The sequence below is a fragment of the Metarhizium album genome (assembly GCF_000804445.1).
Source record: "Metarhizium album ARSEF 1941 chromosome Unknown scaffold_3, whole genome shotgun sequence".
Taxonomy (NCBI): domain Eukaryota; kingdom Fungi; phylum Ascomycota; class Sordariomycetes; order Hypocreales; family Clavicipitaceae; genus Metarhizium; species Metarhizium album.
Window position 1 is genome coordinate 1,488,215 of NW_024467577.1, and position 19,506 is coordinate 1,507,720.

Below are 19,506 nucleotides of genomic sequence, written 5' to 3' on the forward strand. Positions count from 1 at the left end.
AAGCCTGCCAACCAAGCACATAGCATCCATGAGTTAGAGGAAATGGAGCGTCCGCCGTGTGAAGACATGACCAAGCGCACGCCAACACGGCGGGATTTATGAACCCTTTGTCCCCCCTCGCATTTTTTCGCATCCAAATTCTTAACCCCGTCCGTGCATGACATTTGTAACCCGCAACATGCATCTTCACAGCCCGGGCCGGTGCCCCGTTCAAGCACTCAGTGTTCCCTTAGTGCTAGGAACCTCGCCCTCCTTGCCCTCGACCCTCGTCGTGGCCATCTTAATCGCCACAGCCAAGGCCTTGAAGGCACTCTCCGCCCGGTGGTGGTCATTGTCGCCCCGCAAGCAGTCGACGTGCAAGGTGACCCGCGCGCCCTGCGCAAAGCTCTGCAGACAGTGAGGGACCATCTCGGTGCTTAGCTTGCCCAGCCATTCGCGCTTCAGGCCCAGATCAATCACGCTATAGGGACGGTTGGACAGGTCGACAACGGCGCGGCAAAGGGCCTCGTCCAGCGGCGCATATGCGTATCCGAATCGAGCGACGCCGGCAAGACTCCCGAGCGCCTGGTTGAAGGCGTACCCGAGGGCAATGCAGCAATCTTCGGCGGTGTGGTGGTCGTCAACTATGCGCGGATGGGAGAGGGGGGGGGAGGCCGCCGAGTCAGCTTTGAACCAAGGGCGGAGGTTTTTGCTGTCTTTCCATGGATGATGTTTTGGATTGTCTCTTCTCTCTTTTTCTTTTTCTTTTTCTTTTTCTCTTTTTTTTTTCTTCGCAGTTGATTGCGAAACTCCAGCCCGCGTGCTTGGCTAGCGCGTGGAGCATGTGGTCGAGGAAGCCGATGCCGGTGTTTACTGAGATGATTTGTGACTTGCTGGACTGGGAGGCGTGGGCGGTTGTGGCTTTGAGAAGACGCGCATCGGTGTCTGCTGGGAACTCGCCGCCGTCGAGGTTGATGGCGAGCTGGATCTTGGTCTCGTTGGTGTCGCGGGCGAGGGCGGCCGACCGGACGGGGAGGGGCGATCCCATTGTGCCAGATGGTGCTTCAGTTCAGTTCAATCGCGTTTGAAGGGATTGAGAGGCGGACAAATGAAGTCGTTTGGAATATTGGCTGGCTGACCAAGGCAAGTAGGCGTTGGGCCGCAGCCCAATTCGGCGACGGCACGTTAGGCAAGCACTTCCCGGCAGTCTTGTGGGCGTGCGTGCGTGCCAGAACCACCCCCGCTAGTCTTCATTCAGCCCACGCCCCTGGACCTCGCAGCTTCCTGACAGGCCAGACCAGACCAATCGAGACGCGCTCTGCCTGTACCCATCGCGCTTGCAACAACATCGACAGCTGCGAATCGGAATCCGGCCCCAACACCATGCCGCCTGACATCGCCGTTTACGACAACCCTCATTGTCTTACTATCTCTCGTCCTCCCCATGAGCGCCACACACCATGGACAAGTTCTTGAGGGATTGGCGGCAAGACGCCTTGAACAAAGCCCAGTATGATTCGGCCATTTTTATCGGCGACAAGCTCTTGGCCCTGACCAGTCAGTTGTTATCCTCGGACCAAAGTCTCGTTCTCTCCATCGAGTACTGACGCCTTGATCCATGTCACGTACTCAGACGACGACCAGGACGCGTTTTGGCTCGCCCAAGTCCACTTTGCTACGGGCAACTACACCCGCGCCCAAGCCTTCCTGTCCAAACAGGACCTCGTCTCCAGAAGCCCGTCTTGTCGCTATCTCGCAGGCCACTGCCTTATCAAGCAGTCTCGCTACGAAGAAGCCCTCGTGGTTCTCGGAGAACGGAACCCCACGCACTTGATGTCCAACGGCGGAAGCAACAAGCGCAAGTCGCAGCCCCGGCACGGCAACCGACGGCGCGAGGGCGAGGTGGATGAGGAAGAGGCGGCCAACAAGCGGTTCGAGGCGGCCATGTGCTTCCTCAGAGGTATTTGCTACGCCAAACAAAACGCATTCGATCGAGCCAAAGAATGCTACAAGGACGCTGTGCGGATCGATGTTCGCTGTTTCGAGGCTTTCCAACAGCTCATGAAGAATTCGCTGCTTTCGCCAGACGAAGAATGGCAATTCCTCGAGAGCTTGGACTTTGACTCGATATCCGTCTCGGGAGATGTGTCCTCGTCACAGGAGGCCGCAGACTTTACCAAGATGCTTTATACGACCAGGCTATCGAAATACCGAGACCCGGCTGCTTTCGAGACGGCGTACGATTCTCTCTCCACACATTATCACCTATCCACCAACCCCGATCTTCAACTGGCGCGGGCCGACCTGTTGTACACGCAATGTCGCTATCAGGACGCCCTCGCCATCACCGACGCGATCCTGCAGGAGGACAAGTACAATTTTTCCATTTACCCGGTGCATCTCGCCTGCCTATACGAACTCAAGATGAAGAACCTGCTTTTCCTGGTGGCACACGACCTCGCCGACACGCACCCCGGGGAGCCCTGCACGTGGTTGGCGGTCGGCATCTACTACTTTGCCATTGACAAGATTGCAGAGGCCCGTCGATATTTTAGTAAAGCTAGTATGATGGACGCTCATTTTGGGCCGGCCTGGATCGGCTTCGCGCACACATTCGCGGCGGAGGGAGAGCACGACCAGGCCATCTCGGCCTACTCCACGGCCGCACGCCTCTTCATGGGAACTCACCTGCCGCAAATCTTCCTGGGGATGCAAAACCACGCGCTCAACAACATGGCTCTGGCGGAGGAGTTTCTCAAGACAGCATACGGCCTGTGCAAGACTGACCCGCTGCTGCTCAACGAGATGGGCATTGTCAAGTACCACCAAGACCGCCCCCGGGACGCGGTGCAATACTTTGAGGCGGCCCTCGAGATTGCCGAGGAGATCAACAGCGAGCCGGGGGCATGGATCGCCACCAAGACAAACCTGGGTCACGCGTACAGGCGGCTGGGGCAGTTCAACAAGGCGCTCGACGTGTTCAGCGACGTGCTGAGGCTGGGCGGTAAGGACGCGGCAGTCTTCAGCGCCCAGGGCCTCATCCTGATGGAGCAGAAGCGGCCGGAAGAGGCGGTCTCGGTGCTGCACCAGGCGCTGGCCATCAACCCGCAGGACAGCATCGCCACGGAACTCTTGAACAAGGCGCTCGAGGAGACGGTGTTGGCTGACGGCGCCGCGGAGGACGAGGCCGACGATCTGGCCGACTTTGAAAGTCACCTGGATCAGAGGAAGATGGAGGCGGCGCGACGCGTCAACGGGCGCCGGCTCGGGCGCGGCATGCTGGACAAGGGCAAAGGAACGGTCACCAGGAGACGGACGCTGTTGGCCGATGAGGACAAGGGCGAGGGCGTGATGGAAATGACGGACGAGGAGGGGGAGTAAAGGGCGGTGCGGCGGCGAAAGGTATTGCTGCGGCTGGGGGGGGGCGGCGTTTGATGGGCATTGTTTCGGTACCTGCATACTTGAGGGCACTTCTACAGGACGCCTGGCGGCTCCTCAAAATTTCTGGCGAAAAGAAAAAGGGCAACATGGGACAGTTGTCTGTGTCAGTGTGCTCCTTGTTTTGTGACGTCGGGAACCGGTAAACAAGAACAAAGCCTTGCTCGGCGTTCGGAGTGCGGAGAAAATGCCCAGTCCATAATGACCCACCCCGTCAGATGTTAGATCTGGGCAGAAAGCACGACGTCTGCGGTCGCTCCTTCCCCGCCCCACACCCACCCGCCAAGAGCACCAAAATGTCGCGCTTCTTCCCGCACACGTCGTACGCAGAAGACCAGCCGCTGCCGCGCGTCATCCTCACGACTCACGTGGTCACGCGCGCCGTGGCCGTAGGGTCCGCGGTCGGCGTGGGCGTCGCGGCCGTGCGGCAGGCCGTGCCGCCGTGGCGAGGACCCGACGCCTTCTCGCGCCGCCTTGTGAGGGCGTCGTCTGCCGGCGCGCTCTGCGGCCTGGGCCTCGGCGTCGTTGCAGCGGCCGGCCGCATGTACGGCCGCGACCTGGTCGAGTGGCAGGACCGGAGCTGGCGGCTGATGGAGAATCGGGGCCAGCTCGAGGTGGATGACTGGACGTATCTCGGCATGGCGGCCGGCGTTGGGACTGCCTGGGGCGCCGGCACTTTGAGGGGCATGGGGCCGAGGGGCGTCGTGGGCGCCGCCGGTGCAGGCAGTGTCGCTGGATTCTTGGCCTGGGCCGCTTGGCGGTTAGGCCTCAACGGCGGCAAGTACAAGGAGAAGCCCAAGGAGGGCGATTTGTGAGCCAAGGCCCATGACCGGGACGGGACGGGACGGGACGGTTCCGCGGTTCGGGTTGGCTGTTTTTGTAATCTACTCTGCCCCATTCTCAGTTGCAGCACACTCTACAACTTGGCAGCCGGCTCCTGCAGCTCCTCCACCTTCTGGAACCGATAGAAATACTCCAAGCTCCCTGGGTTCAACAGGGTACCGCTCGGCCTCACTGTCTTGCCCGAGATGATGTTCTTGACCGGCAGCTCGACCTTCTTCCCGTTGACGGTGACGGGGATCTCGGGCACCTGGAACACGTACTGCGGCACATGTCTCTTGGTCAGCTCCCTCGCAATCGTGTCCTTGATGCTCCTCGCCGTCGTCCCATCCAGCGTCCGCCCCTGCTTCATCACCAGAAATAAGACCACCCGCTCGTCGAGATCGCTCGGCCGCCTCTGCCCCACGCACAGCGACTCGGCAATCTCGGCTGGGAAACACCGCTCCAGCACGGCGTAGATGTCGGAGCTGCCGAACCGGATGCCGCTGGGGTTGAGCACCCCGTCTGACCGGCCGAGCATCAGGATGGCGCCCGTCTTGGGGTGGAAGACGCAAAAGTCGCCCTGTGCCCAGACCCCGTTGAAGCGGTCAAAGTACGCCGCGCGGTATTTCTCGCCCGGCGGCGGCGTGTTGTCGTTCCAGAGAAACAGAGGCACGTTGGGGAACGCGGCCGTCGCAACGAGATCGCCCGCCCGGCCGAGCGGGAGGGACGCCCCCTCGCTGCCTTCGGGGAGATCGTGGTCGTAGACGGCGATGGGAATGCCCAGGGAGCCGCCTACGCAGCCGCCGACGTAGACGGGCGTCAGGGGGTTCTCGAGGACGAAGCAACCGGCCTGTGATTGTCAGTGTGCGTGTACACGAGGCCAACGGGGAGACAGAAGGGGAGAGAGAGAAGAGAGACTGCGTCCAGAGATTCGTACAATGTCTGTGCCGCCGGAAATGTTGGCGATCTGGACCTGCGGCGGGAACGCCTCATCGTAGAACCACTCGAACATTTGGTCGGGCAGCACCATGCCTGTGCTCACCACTTTTTTCAGCCTGGAGAGATCGGCTACTTTTCTGGGCGAAATCCCCCTCTTCATTAGCTCCGTCATCCATCGTGGGCTGAGGCCCAGTGTGGTCACGCCCTGCTGTTCGGCAATCTTTAAGAGCACGGTTGGGTCGGGGATGAATGGCGATCCGTCATACAAAACAGCCCTCGCTCCAAACACTAGCTGCGACACGCTGGATAGGTACATGATCCATCCGGTGGTGGTGAACTGAAGGCCAACGTCGTCGGGGGTGATGCACTTATGCAGCACACCCTCTTTACGGAGGCTGATCAGCAAGGGGCCGACCCCGTGGACAATTGCTTTTGGGATGCCCGTCGTGCCGGAAGAGTAGAAAACGATCATGGGGTCCTGGAAGCCAACACGGACCATGGGGGGCGCCTGCTTTTTCCCCTTTGAGAGGATAAAGTCCTCGAGTCGTTCGGTGTTGGAAATGTGTTGGGTAGGGCAGGGCCGCCGGCTGAACCGCTGCACGACAACCACCTTGCTGAACGACGGGCATTGTTGCAGTCCTTGCACGACGCCTTGAATCTTGGCCCCGAGATCAATAGCCTTGCCGTTGTATAGGGCGCCGTCGTCAAAGAAAACATACTGCCCGGTCAGCACTTCTCGTCAGGTGGTCAACCAGCACTTCTCGTCAGGTGGTCAACACGCGGCACTGAGCATCAACTCCCTCACCTTGGGATCAATCTGCACCGCCCTCTGCAACAAGCCTCCAACGCCCATATCGGTAGAACTACTACTGAACAAGGCGCCCAGCCAAGTCGTCGCCAAGAAGACAATGAGGGTCGTGGCCGAATGCGCACCGACTGCGACGACGCGGTCACCCCTCCCAACGCCTCTTTCCTTCATGGCCGTCGCCAGCTCGGCCACTCTCGTCCGCAGCTCTGCCCACGTCATGTGTCGCACCTCAGTGTTGCCCTCGCGCACCTCCGTAAGGGCGATCCTGGAGTCTTCCTTGTTGAGCTGGGTCCTGGCACCGGGGGCGTCGTTGACGCTCCGGCTCCAGAGAAAGTTCTCCGTCCAGTTGAGTCGAATGCCCGCGAACCAGGGCGGGAGCCGGGAGACGGGGACAGACTCGTCAACGGGCTCCGTGTAGCTCCCCGAGTGGATGAAGGGCATGGTTTCCCAGACGAGGGACCAGAATTGGTTGCGATTCGAGCACGACCATTTGTAGAGAGCGGGAAAGTCCTAGGATTGTCAGATGAACAGGTTTGGGGACAACACGGCAGCAAGAAAGACGTTGCGATTGCCCGGCGCTCAGCTCACCTGCATATTCAATCCATATTTCGCATTCGCGTCCTGCATAAACGCCCACATGGCGGTGCTCTTGGGGTCCGGGTGCTCCCAGAGCTTCCTCGGCGTCTGTTCAAACTCCATCTTTTCCCCAACAATGTTGGTTGCACAAAGCGTTGGATGCTCTACTTCCCGTGTTCCGGGGCGAGGCGATGGGCAAGAGGCCCTCACGGGTAAAGAGGAAGCAAAGAAACAGGAGGTATAGCGCCGTAGAAGCCCTGGGTCAGACGGCCTGCATGCAACACCGACATGTAGTCGTCGACGGAGACTCGCCGGATACCGGTGCCGATGCGTCCTTCCTTTGGTTCATCCATGTATGTCAGGTAGCAGTTGCCCTTTCCCATTCTATGGCTCAACCTCCCCCTCCTTTTCCTCGCCGCCTCGGCCCAGACTCCTTCCCGACGACCAGATTGGGTCAAGTCGACTTCGGCTTTCGGGCAATTGACGACCTCGGGATCGTCCGTGTCACGGTTCCTTCGGTTGCACTGCTCCACCAAACGGCTGTCATCGGCCTGAGCATCCGAAAACTGATGCCGAAAATCCCATTCGTCCTTGTTTGCTGGACAAACATACAACTCCGTACTGCGCCATGTCGTCGTCCGCGTCGAGATTCAACACCGTCCCTTGTCTTGCCGCTCAACAGACACACTTCCTTTTCCTATTCCCATTAGTTACATAGCTTGTACAGTTTACACTTCCAGTCTGCGTCCGCATGGTGTTGTACTATATTTCTATTCTTCGCATCGCTCCGTAGGCGTAAATGTCGTCAACCGGATAATCACCCCGTGCAGCAAAGTCCACGCACATACATACATTCCGCACTATAGTTTTCTCCTCCAACCTTCGCTCCCTCACCATTCAATTCGAGTGCGTGCACTCTGCCGTCTTCTCCCCAAAGCAAAATCACATCATCACGCCCAAACGCCTAGCTAAACGACTGCGCCACCTTTGCTTCCGTTTACCCTTGTCTTTCACATCCTGTCATGCTCTTCGTCCTTTGTGCAACCCCACATCCTCCACAAACCCTACAGATACGGCATCCATAACGCATCGCATTGCGCCAGATTCATAGGGTTCACAGCCTTGGCAATCGCATCAATCACCGTCTGGTTCGCTGGCAGGTTGCCCGCCGGGTTGTGCGCCAAGCTCGCCGCGCGCTTGACAATCGAGTCGCTGTTGACTTGCACAGACTCGCGCAGCTGGCTCTCGCTTATGCCGTTTCTGTGGCTGCTGGTGAGCCAGAATATCATCTCGTCTCGTACAAACAACGTGAGTGCGTGTTCCAGTTCATGCTCCGGCTCCGTGAGACAACGAGCAATCGCCATCAGGGAGCAGGCATAGATGCCCTCAGTGGCCAACGGGCCCATAAGCACCTGCAAGTTGGGTGTCAGTCGGAACGGGACGGGCTCCGGGTTGTGGAAGAATGGCTTCGATGCGCTCATAAACGACATAAGCTCCGACCCCCAGATTCTGCCCGAGCCCCGTGCAATGTTAAGCTTTGCCGGGTATCGGTTGTGCATGTACAGAATATACGTCATAAACGTCAAGGCCGCAAGTTGGTAAGAGAACTGTCTTCGGAAGAGCCAAAACTCTGCAAACTGCGGGAACACCTGCTGGAAGTAGTCGAGCGCGACCGACGATGGCACCCACTTCTCCTGGACGGCGTTGAACACTTCCAGTCTTGCTGGTGGCGTGAGTTCGGGCTTCCCCTGCTGTGACAAGAACATGTCAGCTCCTCCGTCGGATCCAGACTGAGCCTCGTCGGTACCTACCTGGCTCTTGCTTTCGAGCACCCCGCGCAACTTGTCAAGCGTGAACAAGACGGGCTCGTCCTTGGAAAAGCCCACCCGCCGACAGTGATCCTCGTAGACTGCCTGCAACGTGACGTACGAGGTGTCCTCCTGGACGATTCTTATATGCGGCGCAAGAGGAACCATCAGAGGTAGAGTAAACTGCAGGTCTCGGCGGCGGCTCTCCTTCTTCCGACTCAGTGTCTGGTTGAGGTGTCTGAATAGCTGCAAGATTCTTTCTTCACGCCTGCAATGACGCGCAGCCGGGTGTTGTACGGCCCAGGAGTGGACGCTGCCGTCGTGACCGCGCATCTTGAGACGGCGATATGAGGTGCTGTATGAACGGACCAGATCCACGTTTGGCAGGAACCTCTCTATGCGGATGAAATCTTGATTCTTATCCTTGTGTTGTAGGTATTGGCCAGGAACTTCCACCTCATCAAACTTTTGATACCTGAATTCGCTGAGATGCGGTGAGTAGGCCTCGAGGTGCGCATGGCAAACGCGGCGATCCAGCTTCTCTTCGAACTTGGTGCGCCAGCGACGTAGTTTGTGAATGTATTCGTACATGGTTGGCTTCACATCCACAAAGTCCGCTTCAAACGATTTCTTGATGTGGTTCGGAAGTATCGTCTCGGCAAACCTTGTAATGTTAGTCTCAGTCGCCGAGGGGAGCTTCACACTCTTGGCAAACGAAGCAGGCGTGCGGCTGACGTAGGTCAACGCGTCGTTGAGTAGGGCCACAATTAGTCGGTACGCGTCCTCGTCTGGTGGGCACTTGAAGTGCTTCTGAATCTGATCCACCATGGTCTCCATCGACAGGGCAAGTAGGGGGAAGGCCGTCTTAAGGACCGACATTATTTCCTCGGTGAGTTCCCAAGGCATCTTCTTCTGATTCGGGTTTGGGGCAGATGATTGCTGCTCGTGCTTCTGTCCGCTAGCAGCTGGAGTGGGCGTAGGTGCATTCGTCGCCGCGGCGTCACCACCTTCAGTCTTCACTTGGCTGCCGGCTTCTTCTGTAGCAGTGCCTGGTCGCGATGCGCCCCCATCTGGCGTTTTGGACGGCTCAGCCTTGGCTTGCGATGGGGACGGGCTTGGTTTGCCATGGGAGGCGATGGGCTGGGCGCGGTGTTGACGGGCTCGCTCCTTGGCCTCCTGGTTCTTTTTAATGAGGTTCATGTCCTCACGGTTAGTTCGGAGTTGGAAATACAGAGCCTGAGGGTACGACTTGGCGATGCTGAGGAGAATCTGGTAAACTCGCGGTGCTTCTTTGTGGCCTAGCCCAGTTAGAAGCTGCGGAATAAAGGTAATCCAATACCACACAGGCGTCTCGCCCTTGAAGTCGTCAAAGCCCATGGCAATTGTGCCCTTTGCATCATCCAAGCTGAGGAGCCAGAGAATGCGAGCAAGAAGCTTGCGTGACTTGGCATTTTTGTAACTTCCAGCTGCTTGAAGATACGATGTGAGTGCTTGCCGAGCCGCATTCAAATCTGTGGGATCTTCTTTGAACTTCCTGTCATTGAAATAGCCCCATTCCGCCCAAGCCTTTGGTGCACCAATGTCATAGTAGAGTGCTGTCCCGTACGCGTTGTCGGCTTCATCCTTTTGGTTGAGTTTCTCCAGGAACATTCCCTTGAGCGTGTAGAATTCAGCCTTTTGTTGAGGGTTGAAGTAGTTCAAGTTGGTATTGTTAATGACGTCCAGACCACTCGAGAGCTCTTCGGGATTCTCATAATGGCATTTGGCCTGTTCCCTGAGCTTAAGGAAGGCTTCTTGGATTTCAATGTTTGGCAGCGTGTAAATGCGGCTCAGCTGACTGATGCAAACTTCGGGAAGACTGTGCTTGCGGGCAACGTGGGCAAATCGGTTAATAATCCAGGCCGTCTCGTGATACCCTCGGTATGCAAACGAGGACGCGCCACCGGCGTTCTGCTGACCCTGTTGAGGAAGAAGTTGCAAGTACGTCTGGTTGATCAGACTGAAGATGTGTTGCCGCCAAGTGACCAGATCCTGCCAGGCTGTAATGTCGTCCCAGACATTGGGTAATCGCTCACGCCAAGCACCGAGAAGCAGCTTGAGCTCTGCGGACTTGGCATCCAGGTTGGAGGAGTTTGTGTTCGCCAGGGATTGGCAAATGACATTAGCATCGTGGAGCTCAATTAGCTGCTGGAAGTTTTGCAGCAACGGAACATGAGCACTTGTCAATCGCTCTGGCAGTTGATGCCACTTGCGAATGGACAGCTGGATCGCCTCGTCACAGAGTCTCAGAAATTCATTGCCGTTCTCTTGGCGGTTATGAACCTTGAGCAGAGACATGAACGCCTGGAAAAAGGCTCGTCGGGGGGTGGGAGCATCCATGACGCCCTTGATGACGTTGTCCAAAGCCTCGCGATGCTGGGCATCCTGCCACATCTCCGTGTTTCGCCAGGCGCACTCCAGCAACAAATCTTGAAAGTTCTCGTGCTTGGCAAAGTCTTGCAGTATCTCCCACTGTTGCAGCTTCTGCGCGCAAAGAACCCAGTGATCCTCCCAGAGCATGTACTCTGCCTGAGAGAATGGAATAACGCCAGTGCGAGCCTTGATCTGGGCATTTTCGTATAGTTTCTGCGCCTTGTCCCACATGCCGTTTTGCTCGTAGGAAAGACCGGCATTGGTCTCGACGAATTGGCAACGTCGACGCCACGTGCCGTAGAACAAGTCATCTTCTTGCAACGAGGCGTACAGGTCGACCAATGCGTCGAGGTTACTTTCTCGGACAGTAGCAGACTCGACTTCCGGCTGGAGGGCAGCATTTTCAAGTTGCACCAGCGCGGTATACCAGGCATCGTACGTCTTGGCCTCAAATTTCAAGACATGGGGTGGCAGTTTGCAATCCGGCCATGTCTTGGCAGCACCTTCAACCAGCGACTGAACAACGTTGGGGCGCTTGTCGATTTGTCGGCTGTGGTAGTCCTTGGTAAGTAGAGCCACCATGCCACGCTCCAAATCGGGGCGCTCGTCCCGCAAGGTTGCGGACCAATACATGGGGAAGATGGTGACCCAGAGCTGGTGCGCGAGCTGGTTATCGACATGCTGAAGTTGCATCAGTGGCTCCACGACGTCTCGAACTTTGACATCGCCCAGCTCAGACACGAAACGCCGGTGGTTTGTCATGAAAGCTTCAAACTTGTCGTCCGGCATCATATTTGGTTCTCTGATGTCCGCCTCTTTCGGATACAAGGCAGCAAGCTGCGATGCCGATATAAGCCTGAAATCGTCCTGGTCAAGTTGTATGTTGGTATTCAGCTCGACCGCGCCAAGCAGAAGCTGGGAGGCCTGAGCCAACCAGTAGGAATCCGAGAGGGTGTCCCAGTTTTGCGAGGTCAAGACGTAGGACAGGCGAACACTGGCAGTCTTTGACAAGCTCTTGTCGAAGATGGACATGAAGCGATTGCGCATTTCGACGTCGGCCGCACGGGTGCCAATAAGGAAGGCATGTTCCATTCGAACCGTCAGCTCTGTGCGGGTAACTTTAGGGTCTTCATATATACGAATGACAAGGTCCAAGAACTTGGAGAGCATGGTGGGATCACTCCTGTGTTCAAATGAGAGCATCTTGTGGAGAACAGCAGTTTTCTCCTTGAGAGTAGGCCAGGTCCCCTCGGAACGGAACACCCATCCCTCCACCATGTTCAAAATCTCCGTGCAAAGGTCAATATGCATCGACTTCTCCACGAGTGAGGCAAGTACGCTGAGAAAAGGTCGCCTGATGTCGCCGAGTGTCTCCATTCTCAAGGCCACAGTTTGGATTTCCTTGATCATGAGCTTGGTCTGGATTTCTAAATCGTAGGCAGACATCTCCCCAGACTGGGCAGTCCCGTCCTGGCCACGATTACCCTGGTTGACGGCCTGGCTGGCCGCAGCATTGTAATGCTGGACGTGATCCCGGGCATGCTTGCCTTGTAGCGCCTTCATTAATGACGAAATGTGCTGATCAATGACGGCTGGTTTGCGATTCCCGATCGACCACAGCAAGTTGACGCCGGAGACATATGAGCCCCCATTCATAGCCTCAGTGGCCGCCTGTGACAGGTAGGAAATAATCTCCGAGGTTTGGACCTCAGGTTCGCCATCTGCATCCGCGTCTTCCATGGGAGTGTCCTCGGGAACAGCATCGAGAACCCGCTTAATAATAGACTTGAGGTCGCGGCCATCGTCGTATTCCTTGTCTGCAAGATGCAAGCAGTCCTGGATCTCTGGGTTCTCGCACTTCAAGCACTTTTCCAGCACTTTCTGCACTGCGGCGATATTCTTTTGCACCCAATCATCCGATTTGAAATTAAGAACAATGCGCACAACTTGTAACGTGTTAATAATATTTGTCAGGAACTTCTCATCGTACTTCTCCTTGTCGGTTGGGTCGGTATTGAGGATTGCCTGAGTCTTGTCGCTGGCAAGGATGACATCAGTGACATTGGGGAACAGGTCGAGCTCCAAATCGCCCCAATATTGAGGCTGCACCAAATTGTACAACAAACTCATTGCCTTTTTGCAAAGTTCCGCATTTTGAGGGGGAAGAGGCATAGAGGGGGTGTTATGTTCGCGAGGCTTCACTGAGGGCAGCTGATATCGTTCATTGAGCTGTGCAATGAACTCAACAAGATATTTGATCATCTTTTGTCGGACGATTTGCGGAATCTGGTACTCATTTCGCTCTCCTCCCGGTGCATTCTGTCTGGCTGTAGGCGGGGAGGTCATTGGCAAGTCGCTGTCGAACTTCCTCTTCTTAGAAGTTGGCGATTCAGACACATCTCGGCCAACAGAAGGTGCGCCAGTTCTGCCTTCAACGCGCCACTGTTCCCATCGCCAAATCAACCACATCATGTTCAACGCAAGCTTCTTGCTCTCGTGCGAGGAGTTTGGAGGTGCAGCTACCTTTCTGAGGGAACTGATGAGTACAACAGCATACTTGTCCCGAGCGTCGTAAAACAGGTCTGGGTGTCTGACCAAGAAGTGGAAGATGCTCATCATTTGCTGAACATTTTGACCCTCATCGGCCAGAATGCGACGCGGCGCGACTGCCCAGGCAGCGTTGCGCTCATTAGGACCTCCTCCGCACCGCTTTGGAAGCACGGGGCCAATGAGTTCCAATGCCTGCGTGACCAAAGCCCGTCCTTCGTGCTGATTTACCTTGAGCAGCGACAAATAGACCTGACTGACGATCTTTTGGGGCGTGTCCCAATGGACAATAAAGTAACCAATCACCACGTATGCTGCGTGTTTATTGATAACATCATCAAGGCGGATAAAGGTCCATCCAAATTTAATAATATCCTTTCTCGCCTCTTGAAGCGCCGTGTGGTAGTACTTGACAAGCATTGCAGACAGCTGCAACACCTCGAAGCGCGCGTGGTCAACCCCAGGTTGTGATTGATCATCAGGCGACATGTCGGGATGGACCTTCCAGATTTTGCTGCTGATGGCGTCGATGACCTGTCGATCCATAAATCTCTGCCCTTTCGTCTGGTCCGGCTGATTCCAATGTCGCATGACATCCATGGCGACAATCGGATTAGCGACGTAGTGAAGTAAAAATTGTTTCGTCTTGTTCGAGGCAGACCGGCCCGAATACATGTCCAAGCAGCGCAGGAATGCTGACTTCCAAAACTCGATAGATTCGCTCAGGAGGATCTTCTCATAAATGAAAGCGAACAGGCAGTGTGTGGGCCGAAGCTCGTTGCTTGTAACCGACTCGACGAGGCTGAATAAGGCATCGAGATCCTTGGGAATTCTCTCCAGCGATTTGACCAGGACGCTCATCAACTGCTCCGCGGCTTGTAACGCAGGTAGTCGGAGGATTGCGGGGAGGGTATAGTTGCGAATGTGGCTCTCTAGCTCTTTGCCCATGCTTTTCATCCATGCCGTGTGTTCTTTCTTGTCCATCCATGAGTTGGTGTGTTCAAAATAGCTGATAGAGTCCAGAATATGGACGGCATTTACAATGCCAATGAACTTCTTCTCAGTCCCTTGGCCCGCCAGCTCATTGCACTTTGTCACCAAGGCAGCAAAGCCCTCTATTGCTGCGTCCCGCAAAGCGCCACTCTCTGGGTGCCTAAGCACCTGAGCAAGGAGTCTTCCATATCTGAGCTCATCCAGCCTGCCCAGCAAAAATGTCCAAACCTCCTTGGGATACCTGTTGAGGTACAAATACATGGGCTTGCGGAACGGACTTTGGATTGTTCGACGTAGCTTCCCCTCAAGTCCAAGAAAGCAATCAATTAACCGCTCCTTGAATGCTTCGGCAGGAGCTGGCAGCAGATGGAATATGTTGAGAATAGCGGAGATGACCTTCATCTGTTCATGCTGCTCGAAGAATGTAAAAGAAATCTGCTGCCATGCATTGGGCTCGACAATTGAGTCGATCTGGTCCAGCAGTCGAGCCCCTATCTCGACCTTGAAATAGCTGGTGAGCAACTTCAGTAGCCTGGAGAGATTGTCTAATCCACGAACGCTGAGTCGCTTGGGATCAGATAGACTTTGTAGGACCGGTCGTAGCCCGCCCTGCAGCAGATCCTTCGGTAGACGCCTGTCAACAGCCAGTACGGATTTCAAAGCGTCATTTGCGGCGGCAATTGTCGGTTTTGACTCCGAGTATAGGCATTTGAAGAAGACGGCAAGAATCTTCCCTTTGACAGGATGATTTGCAAATTCTTCAAACGTCATTGCCGTGCTCAGCAGCTTGATGCAAGATACACGCAGGCTTACAATGTGATCGTGGGTGCGATACTCGGCAGGCTTGTTTGCCAGGGAATCGTCATTTGCATCAGCCAGTGCAAGAGACTCCAGTAGTAGACGAGTGAGGTTGTCGTCAAACTTGACCCAGTCGTTCTTGAGGCTCATGTGATATGTCATTGCGTTGATATATCCAATCTGAATGCTGAAAGGCAGTGCTCGCAGCGGCTTAGAGTATATCGGTTGCAAAAACCGCTCCTTGTAAGGTTCGAGCAGTTCCCAAACTTCGCACCCAGCAGCTTTGGCAATCAATTCCAGCGAATTCTTGGCGGTTTCGCGAACAAACTTGTTCATGTGGGACAGCTCATTGTTGAACAACATACAAATCTGAGTCAGTCTGGACTGCTTCACAGGAGGCTGTCCCGGCTGGGCTTGGATTGGAAGGGCATCCTCCTTCTTGATGTTCTTGGTAATTCGCTTTAACAACACCTCCAGGCTTGTCTCGGCAAGACACCTCGTTTTTTCGGGCAGATCCTGTGGCATGTCTTTGATCACATACAAGAGAGCTCGAATAAATTCAATTTGCTTCGACGCCACCCACGGGTCGCCAAGGTCAAGCTCTGTAAGCAGGAAGTTGATGCCCAGACTGCCACCCGTCTTTGTGAACCACTCTTCCTCGTAGCAACTATGGCAGAACGTGCCGGAAAGGTGAGTAAACAGGGGTAGTCGGCCAACATTGCTCTCAGATCCAAAGATGATTCCAGTACTCTTGTACAACTCGCGGATAGCCTTCTTTGCGGCTTCTCGGACATCGGGGTGATCAGAAGCCAAGGACTCGACGATTGCGTCTGATAGGACCCTCGTATCGATACAGAGGGGACCTTCTCCGGCCTTGGGATCAAAGGGGCTAAAGTTTCTCTTCAGGTCCACCAAGGACCGACCTACTTCGATGAGAGCAAAGTGTCGGCACAGATCCATGAGAAATACATCCGCCTCATCCCTAAATCTAGGGAGAGAGTGAGCAAACATGACAGCCTTGAGGAGTTGTTTTGTGATCTTGTCTTGCTCGTCCTTCTTTGGGATGGATTTCTCGCGGTTCGTGACTTCGAATGGAGCAAAATGAATCTCTATCCTTCGAGCCAAGAAGTCCTGTGCCTGTAGGCGAACGATTCGAGGAAGGTCGTCTGGAAGTTGATCATAGCCAATTCGGAGTTTGACTTGTGACATGATCAGGTGAAGTGCCTTTTTCTTATAATATTCATCGTAGACGCGAAGGTTCTGGCTATTCTTCCCCATTCTTGGAGCCTCCATTAACTTCTGGATGGCGCCGTCAATACCCAGATCAGCCGGAAACGCCCTATCCTTTTTAGACCCAATGAGTCGCACGTCAAAGCTAAATGGGTCGTCGGCGTAACCTCTGTACGTAAGTGGAACCGCCCCAGTCATGAACTTGCGATTCCTACCACCTAGTTTGCCCAAAATCCTCATAGTGGTGTGAGCGTGGAAATGGCTGTAGGGGTGAGGGCGGAGGTGATTGAAGAGCGCCGTCATGAGCTCATCAATGACCGGAGCCATGATGGGATCAAGATAGTCTGCGGTCAAGTTATCGACACATAGCTCGAGTGTCCGAAGGCCCTGGCCAACAAGGTCCGTGCCGGCCCTCAGAGCAACAACCAGAGGTCGCATCAGGAAACTCAGATGTGGTAACAGGTGGCTGAGACGTGCAGGAACAGTCAAGCACAATTCCACGTACAGATCTCGCTCGGATGGCTTGCGAGCAGCCATGAGCAAATTGTTGAGAACGTCCAGGAGCATTTCTAGTAAGGGCAAAATCTGCTTGTACAACTGCTCAAACTTGCCTCCGCCGATACTACGGAAGAGAGACCTCAGTAAGAGGAAGTAATTCATTGGCTCCTCTGCCTTTGTCGACAACTCGATGGACTTGGTGACGATGTTGACCACGTGTGGCAAAAGGACCTGCTCATTTTGCTGAGAAAAAAGGGTCACAGCCATGAATGCCAGCTTGAAAAGCCGCAACAATATCGACGACTTTTTGACATCTGCTGAACCCACTTCGTCGATTCGGTCCATAAGAAACTGGAGCAGCATACCACAAAAACTAGGCGAAGTCGCCTCACTGGCTAGGAAAAACTGGGGTATATGTAACAGTCCGGTATGCTCAAAGATCATATCATAAAGTCGTGGAATTTCTTGCTGGAATACTTCGTGAAATGTAGCGGGGTCGATGCAGTGGAAGACTGTTGCAAAGGTTTCAAGCAGATCCTTTTCTTCCTTGGTACTCGACACCATGTAAAAGTTTGCCATGTACTCGACCGGAGACGCATATTGAGACTCGGTGGCCGGTTTTTCAATCTCGTAATAGCGGAAGACGTATGCGCCCTCCCTGAATAGCTTAATGATAACTTTGACCTCCTCCGCAGTGAACCCGTAAGAAACTTCCGTCCAGTGCGGCGGCGCATTCTGAGGATCAATGGGTGTGCCGATATTGCATGTTCTTAGCTGGTAGAATGTATTTTTCAGACCATTCATCAAGTTCCGGAAAAGGAACTTGTTGTCAACCACGGGATCTGCGCCTCGATCTCTAGGGTTAGATATCTTGATGGGCACGGCGGAGAATATGTCAGTCTCATCCCAGTCTGGTCGCGTCTCCTTGTCGGCAAGATACGTCTCCTGGATACCTGCCTCTGCCAGATATTGTTTCGACAACTTCACCGCATTCGGGTACTGTCGGTTCATGGCAGCAAACTTGTCACCAATAGCATTCAAGATCACCATGAGGTAGTGCCTCGCGTCGACTTTATTTGGAAGCTTGGCGATGCACTCGGCCATGTTGAGCAAAAGCTTTGCACTCATGGTTTGAAAGCTAGTGCCGGGGAAGTTATCCTGGAGGTTTCGGGTGTACACTTCGACGGTTTTGCGAATTTGCTCTGGGGTCAAAGAATCTCGAACGTGGTGAATGAGATCAGCTAGCATGCTGTATGCCAATGGCCTCATGGTCTCGTAGACTGTCAGGCCATCGCCGGTGAGCGTTCGCTCATCAAGGAGTTCGTCAATCTTTGGCAAGAACATTCTTCGAAAGTTATAGTTAATAATATGTCGAACAGCAACTAGGAGCTCCTTTCTGATCCCCGACTTCTCGCGGGGGCAGTCTTTTAACAAGCGTACCACGACATCTGGCAGAGTGGGTAGGAAGTCGTCTAGTTGCTGTGAATATTGGCGCAAGAGATACGCAAGGAAGCTCATGATCTTGACTTGTGCAGTAATGAAATCGCCGTAGGCCGCTCGTTGTTCTGCCTTGATACCCTGACTGACACCTGTGTGAACTTGGCCCTTGGCTGCGGCCTCTGCGTGAGCTTGTTTTTGAGAACTGGCCTCGGTGAGTAAGGCTCGTTTGATCAACGGCACGAACGCCTTGACATTCTGCTGAACAGTGCTGCGATAGATCTGGAATATCGAAACAACGATAATGGGACATTCGGAAAGAACTTTGAACGACTGCATTCCCTTGAGCAACGGCCGATTCTGCTGCTGAGGATCAGCGCCGAGATCTGAAACCGACGCTACCGGCGAGCCGGGTCGAGGGGATTGAAAATTTGTCTGTGAGCCCCCTGGTGTTGAGGGCGCGCCAGGTTGTGACGTTGCTGTCGAACTCGCATTATCGAGTTGCTCCCTCACTACTTTTTCCATCTGCTCGAAAAGCTCTTGTATCAGAGTCAAAAACTGCTGCGCTTTGCCTTGCAGCACCTTGTGTTGGTGGCGCATGATATCGGACGTGATCTTAACGCACAGTGTGGCGTTCTCCTCATTGTCGGTGCGGACCAGTTGCATTAATAAATCGCAAACCTCTTCGGCGTAAGGTTCGAACGGTTCAACTGGAGTAGGGGAAGTGGGCAGCCGATGAAGAACTTCCAAAATACAGTGACGCAGTTTCTACATTGCGGGTTAGATTTATCGGTCCATACGTCTCGATGGCGGGCGACACAAACCTGCTCCTGCGAGTTGCTTTGGAAAATGCATGGCCCGCGAAGGATGTTGATGAAGATTGGCATCAATCGCTTGAGAAATGGTGCATATATCGGTCCGCTGGTGTAGTGATCTAGACTGTCACGCAATGCGGTCGCTGCCTCCTGTTTAAGTCTTGCATCTTGAAGCACATACATTGTTAGCAACGCAGGATCAAGTCAGTAGACGGCCCGTCATGGAAGAAGCATGTCATTATCATACCTAGGTCTGCCGTGCTTAGTCGCTTGACGACATCATCAATAGTGGTTCCCGACATGGCTGCATCCTCGGCGTCCACGAGATGCAGCTATTGCTTCCATGCGAAGGGGATTCCGTTGTGGTGCTCAGTAGCGGTCGGTAGGCACAAATCGCAGAATGGTG

At 54.7% G+C, this 19,506-nt stretch overlaps 5 protein-coding genes across 5 annotated transcripts; 2 read left to right on the forward strand and 3 right to left on the reverse strand.

Annotated features, from left to right (window-relative positions):
- Positions 1–210: 210 nt before the first annotated feature.
- Positions 211–1,027, reverse strand: MAM_02212 (imidazoleglycerol-phosphate dehydratase; the record flags this gene model as incomplete). The annotated part of the gene is made up of 2 exons (XM_040821011.1): positions 211–623; positions 790–1,027. The coding sequence occupies 2 exons, from the start codon at positions 1,025–1,027 to the stop codon at positions 211–213; spliced, it is 651 nt and encodes a 216-aa protein (XP_040681354.1).
- Positions 1,028–1,439: 412 nt separating this feature from the next.
- On the forward strand, positions 1,440–3,360 carry MAM_02213 (anaphase control protein cut9; the record flags this gene model as incomplete). The annotated part of the gene is made up of 2 exons (XM_040821012.1): positions 1,440–1,536; positions 1,613–3,360. The coding sequence occupies 2 exons, from the start codon at positions 1,440–1,442 to the stop codon at positions 3,358–3,360; spliced, it is 1,845 nt and encodes a 614-aa protein (XP_040681355.1).
- A 353-nt stretch (positions 3,361–3,713) lies between these two features.
- MAM_02214 (uncharacterized protein) lies at positions 3,714–4,232 on the forward strand (the record flags this gene model as incomplete). Its single annotated transcript, XM_040821013.1, has 1 exon — positions 3,714–4,232. One exon carries the CDS (start codon positions 3,714–3,716, stop codon positions 4,230–4,232), a length of 519 nt encoding a protein of 172 aa, XP_040681356.1.
- Positions 4,233–4,333: 101 nt separating this feature from the next.
- Positions 4,334–6,685, reverse strand: MAM_02215 (acetoacetyl-CoA synthase; the record flags this gene model as incomplete). The annotated part of the gene is made up of 4 exons (XM_040821014.1): positions 4,334–5,089; positions 5,177–5,896; positions 5,984–6,496; positions 6,575–6,685. The coding sequence occupies 4 exons, from the start codon at positions 6,683–6,685 to the stop codon at positions 4,334–4,336; spliced, it is 2,100 nt and encodes a 699-aa protein (XP_040681357.1).
- Positions 6,686–7,626: 941 nt separating this feature from the next.
- MAM_02216 (histone acetylase complex subunit) lies at positions 7,627–19,402 on the reverse strand (the record flags this gene model as incomplete). Its single annotated transcript, XM_040821015.1, has 5 exons — positions 7,627–8,313; positions 8,374–18,177; positions 18,289–19,053; positions 19,110–19,267; positions 19,348–19,402. 5 exons carry the CDS (start codon positions 19,400–19,402, stop codon positions 7,627–7,629), a joined length of 11,469 nt encoding a protein of 3,822 aa, XP_040681358.1.
- Positions 19,403–19,506: the final 104 nt, after the last annotated feature.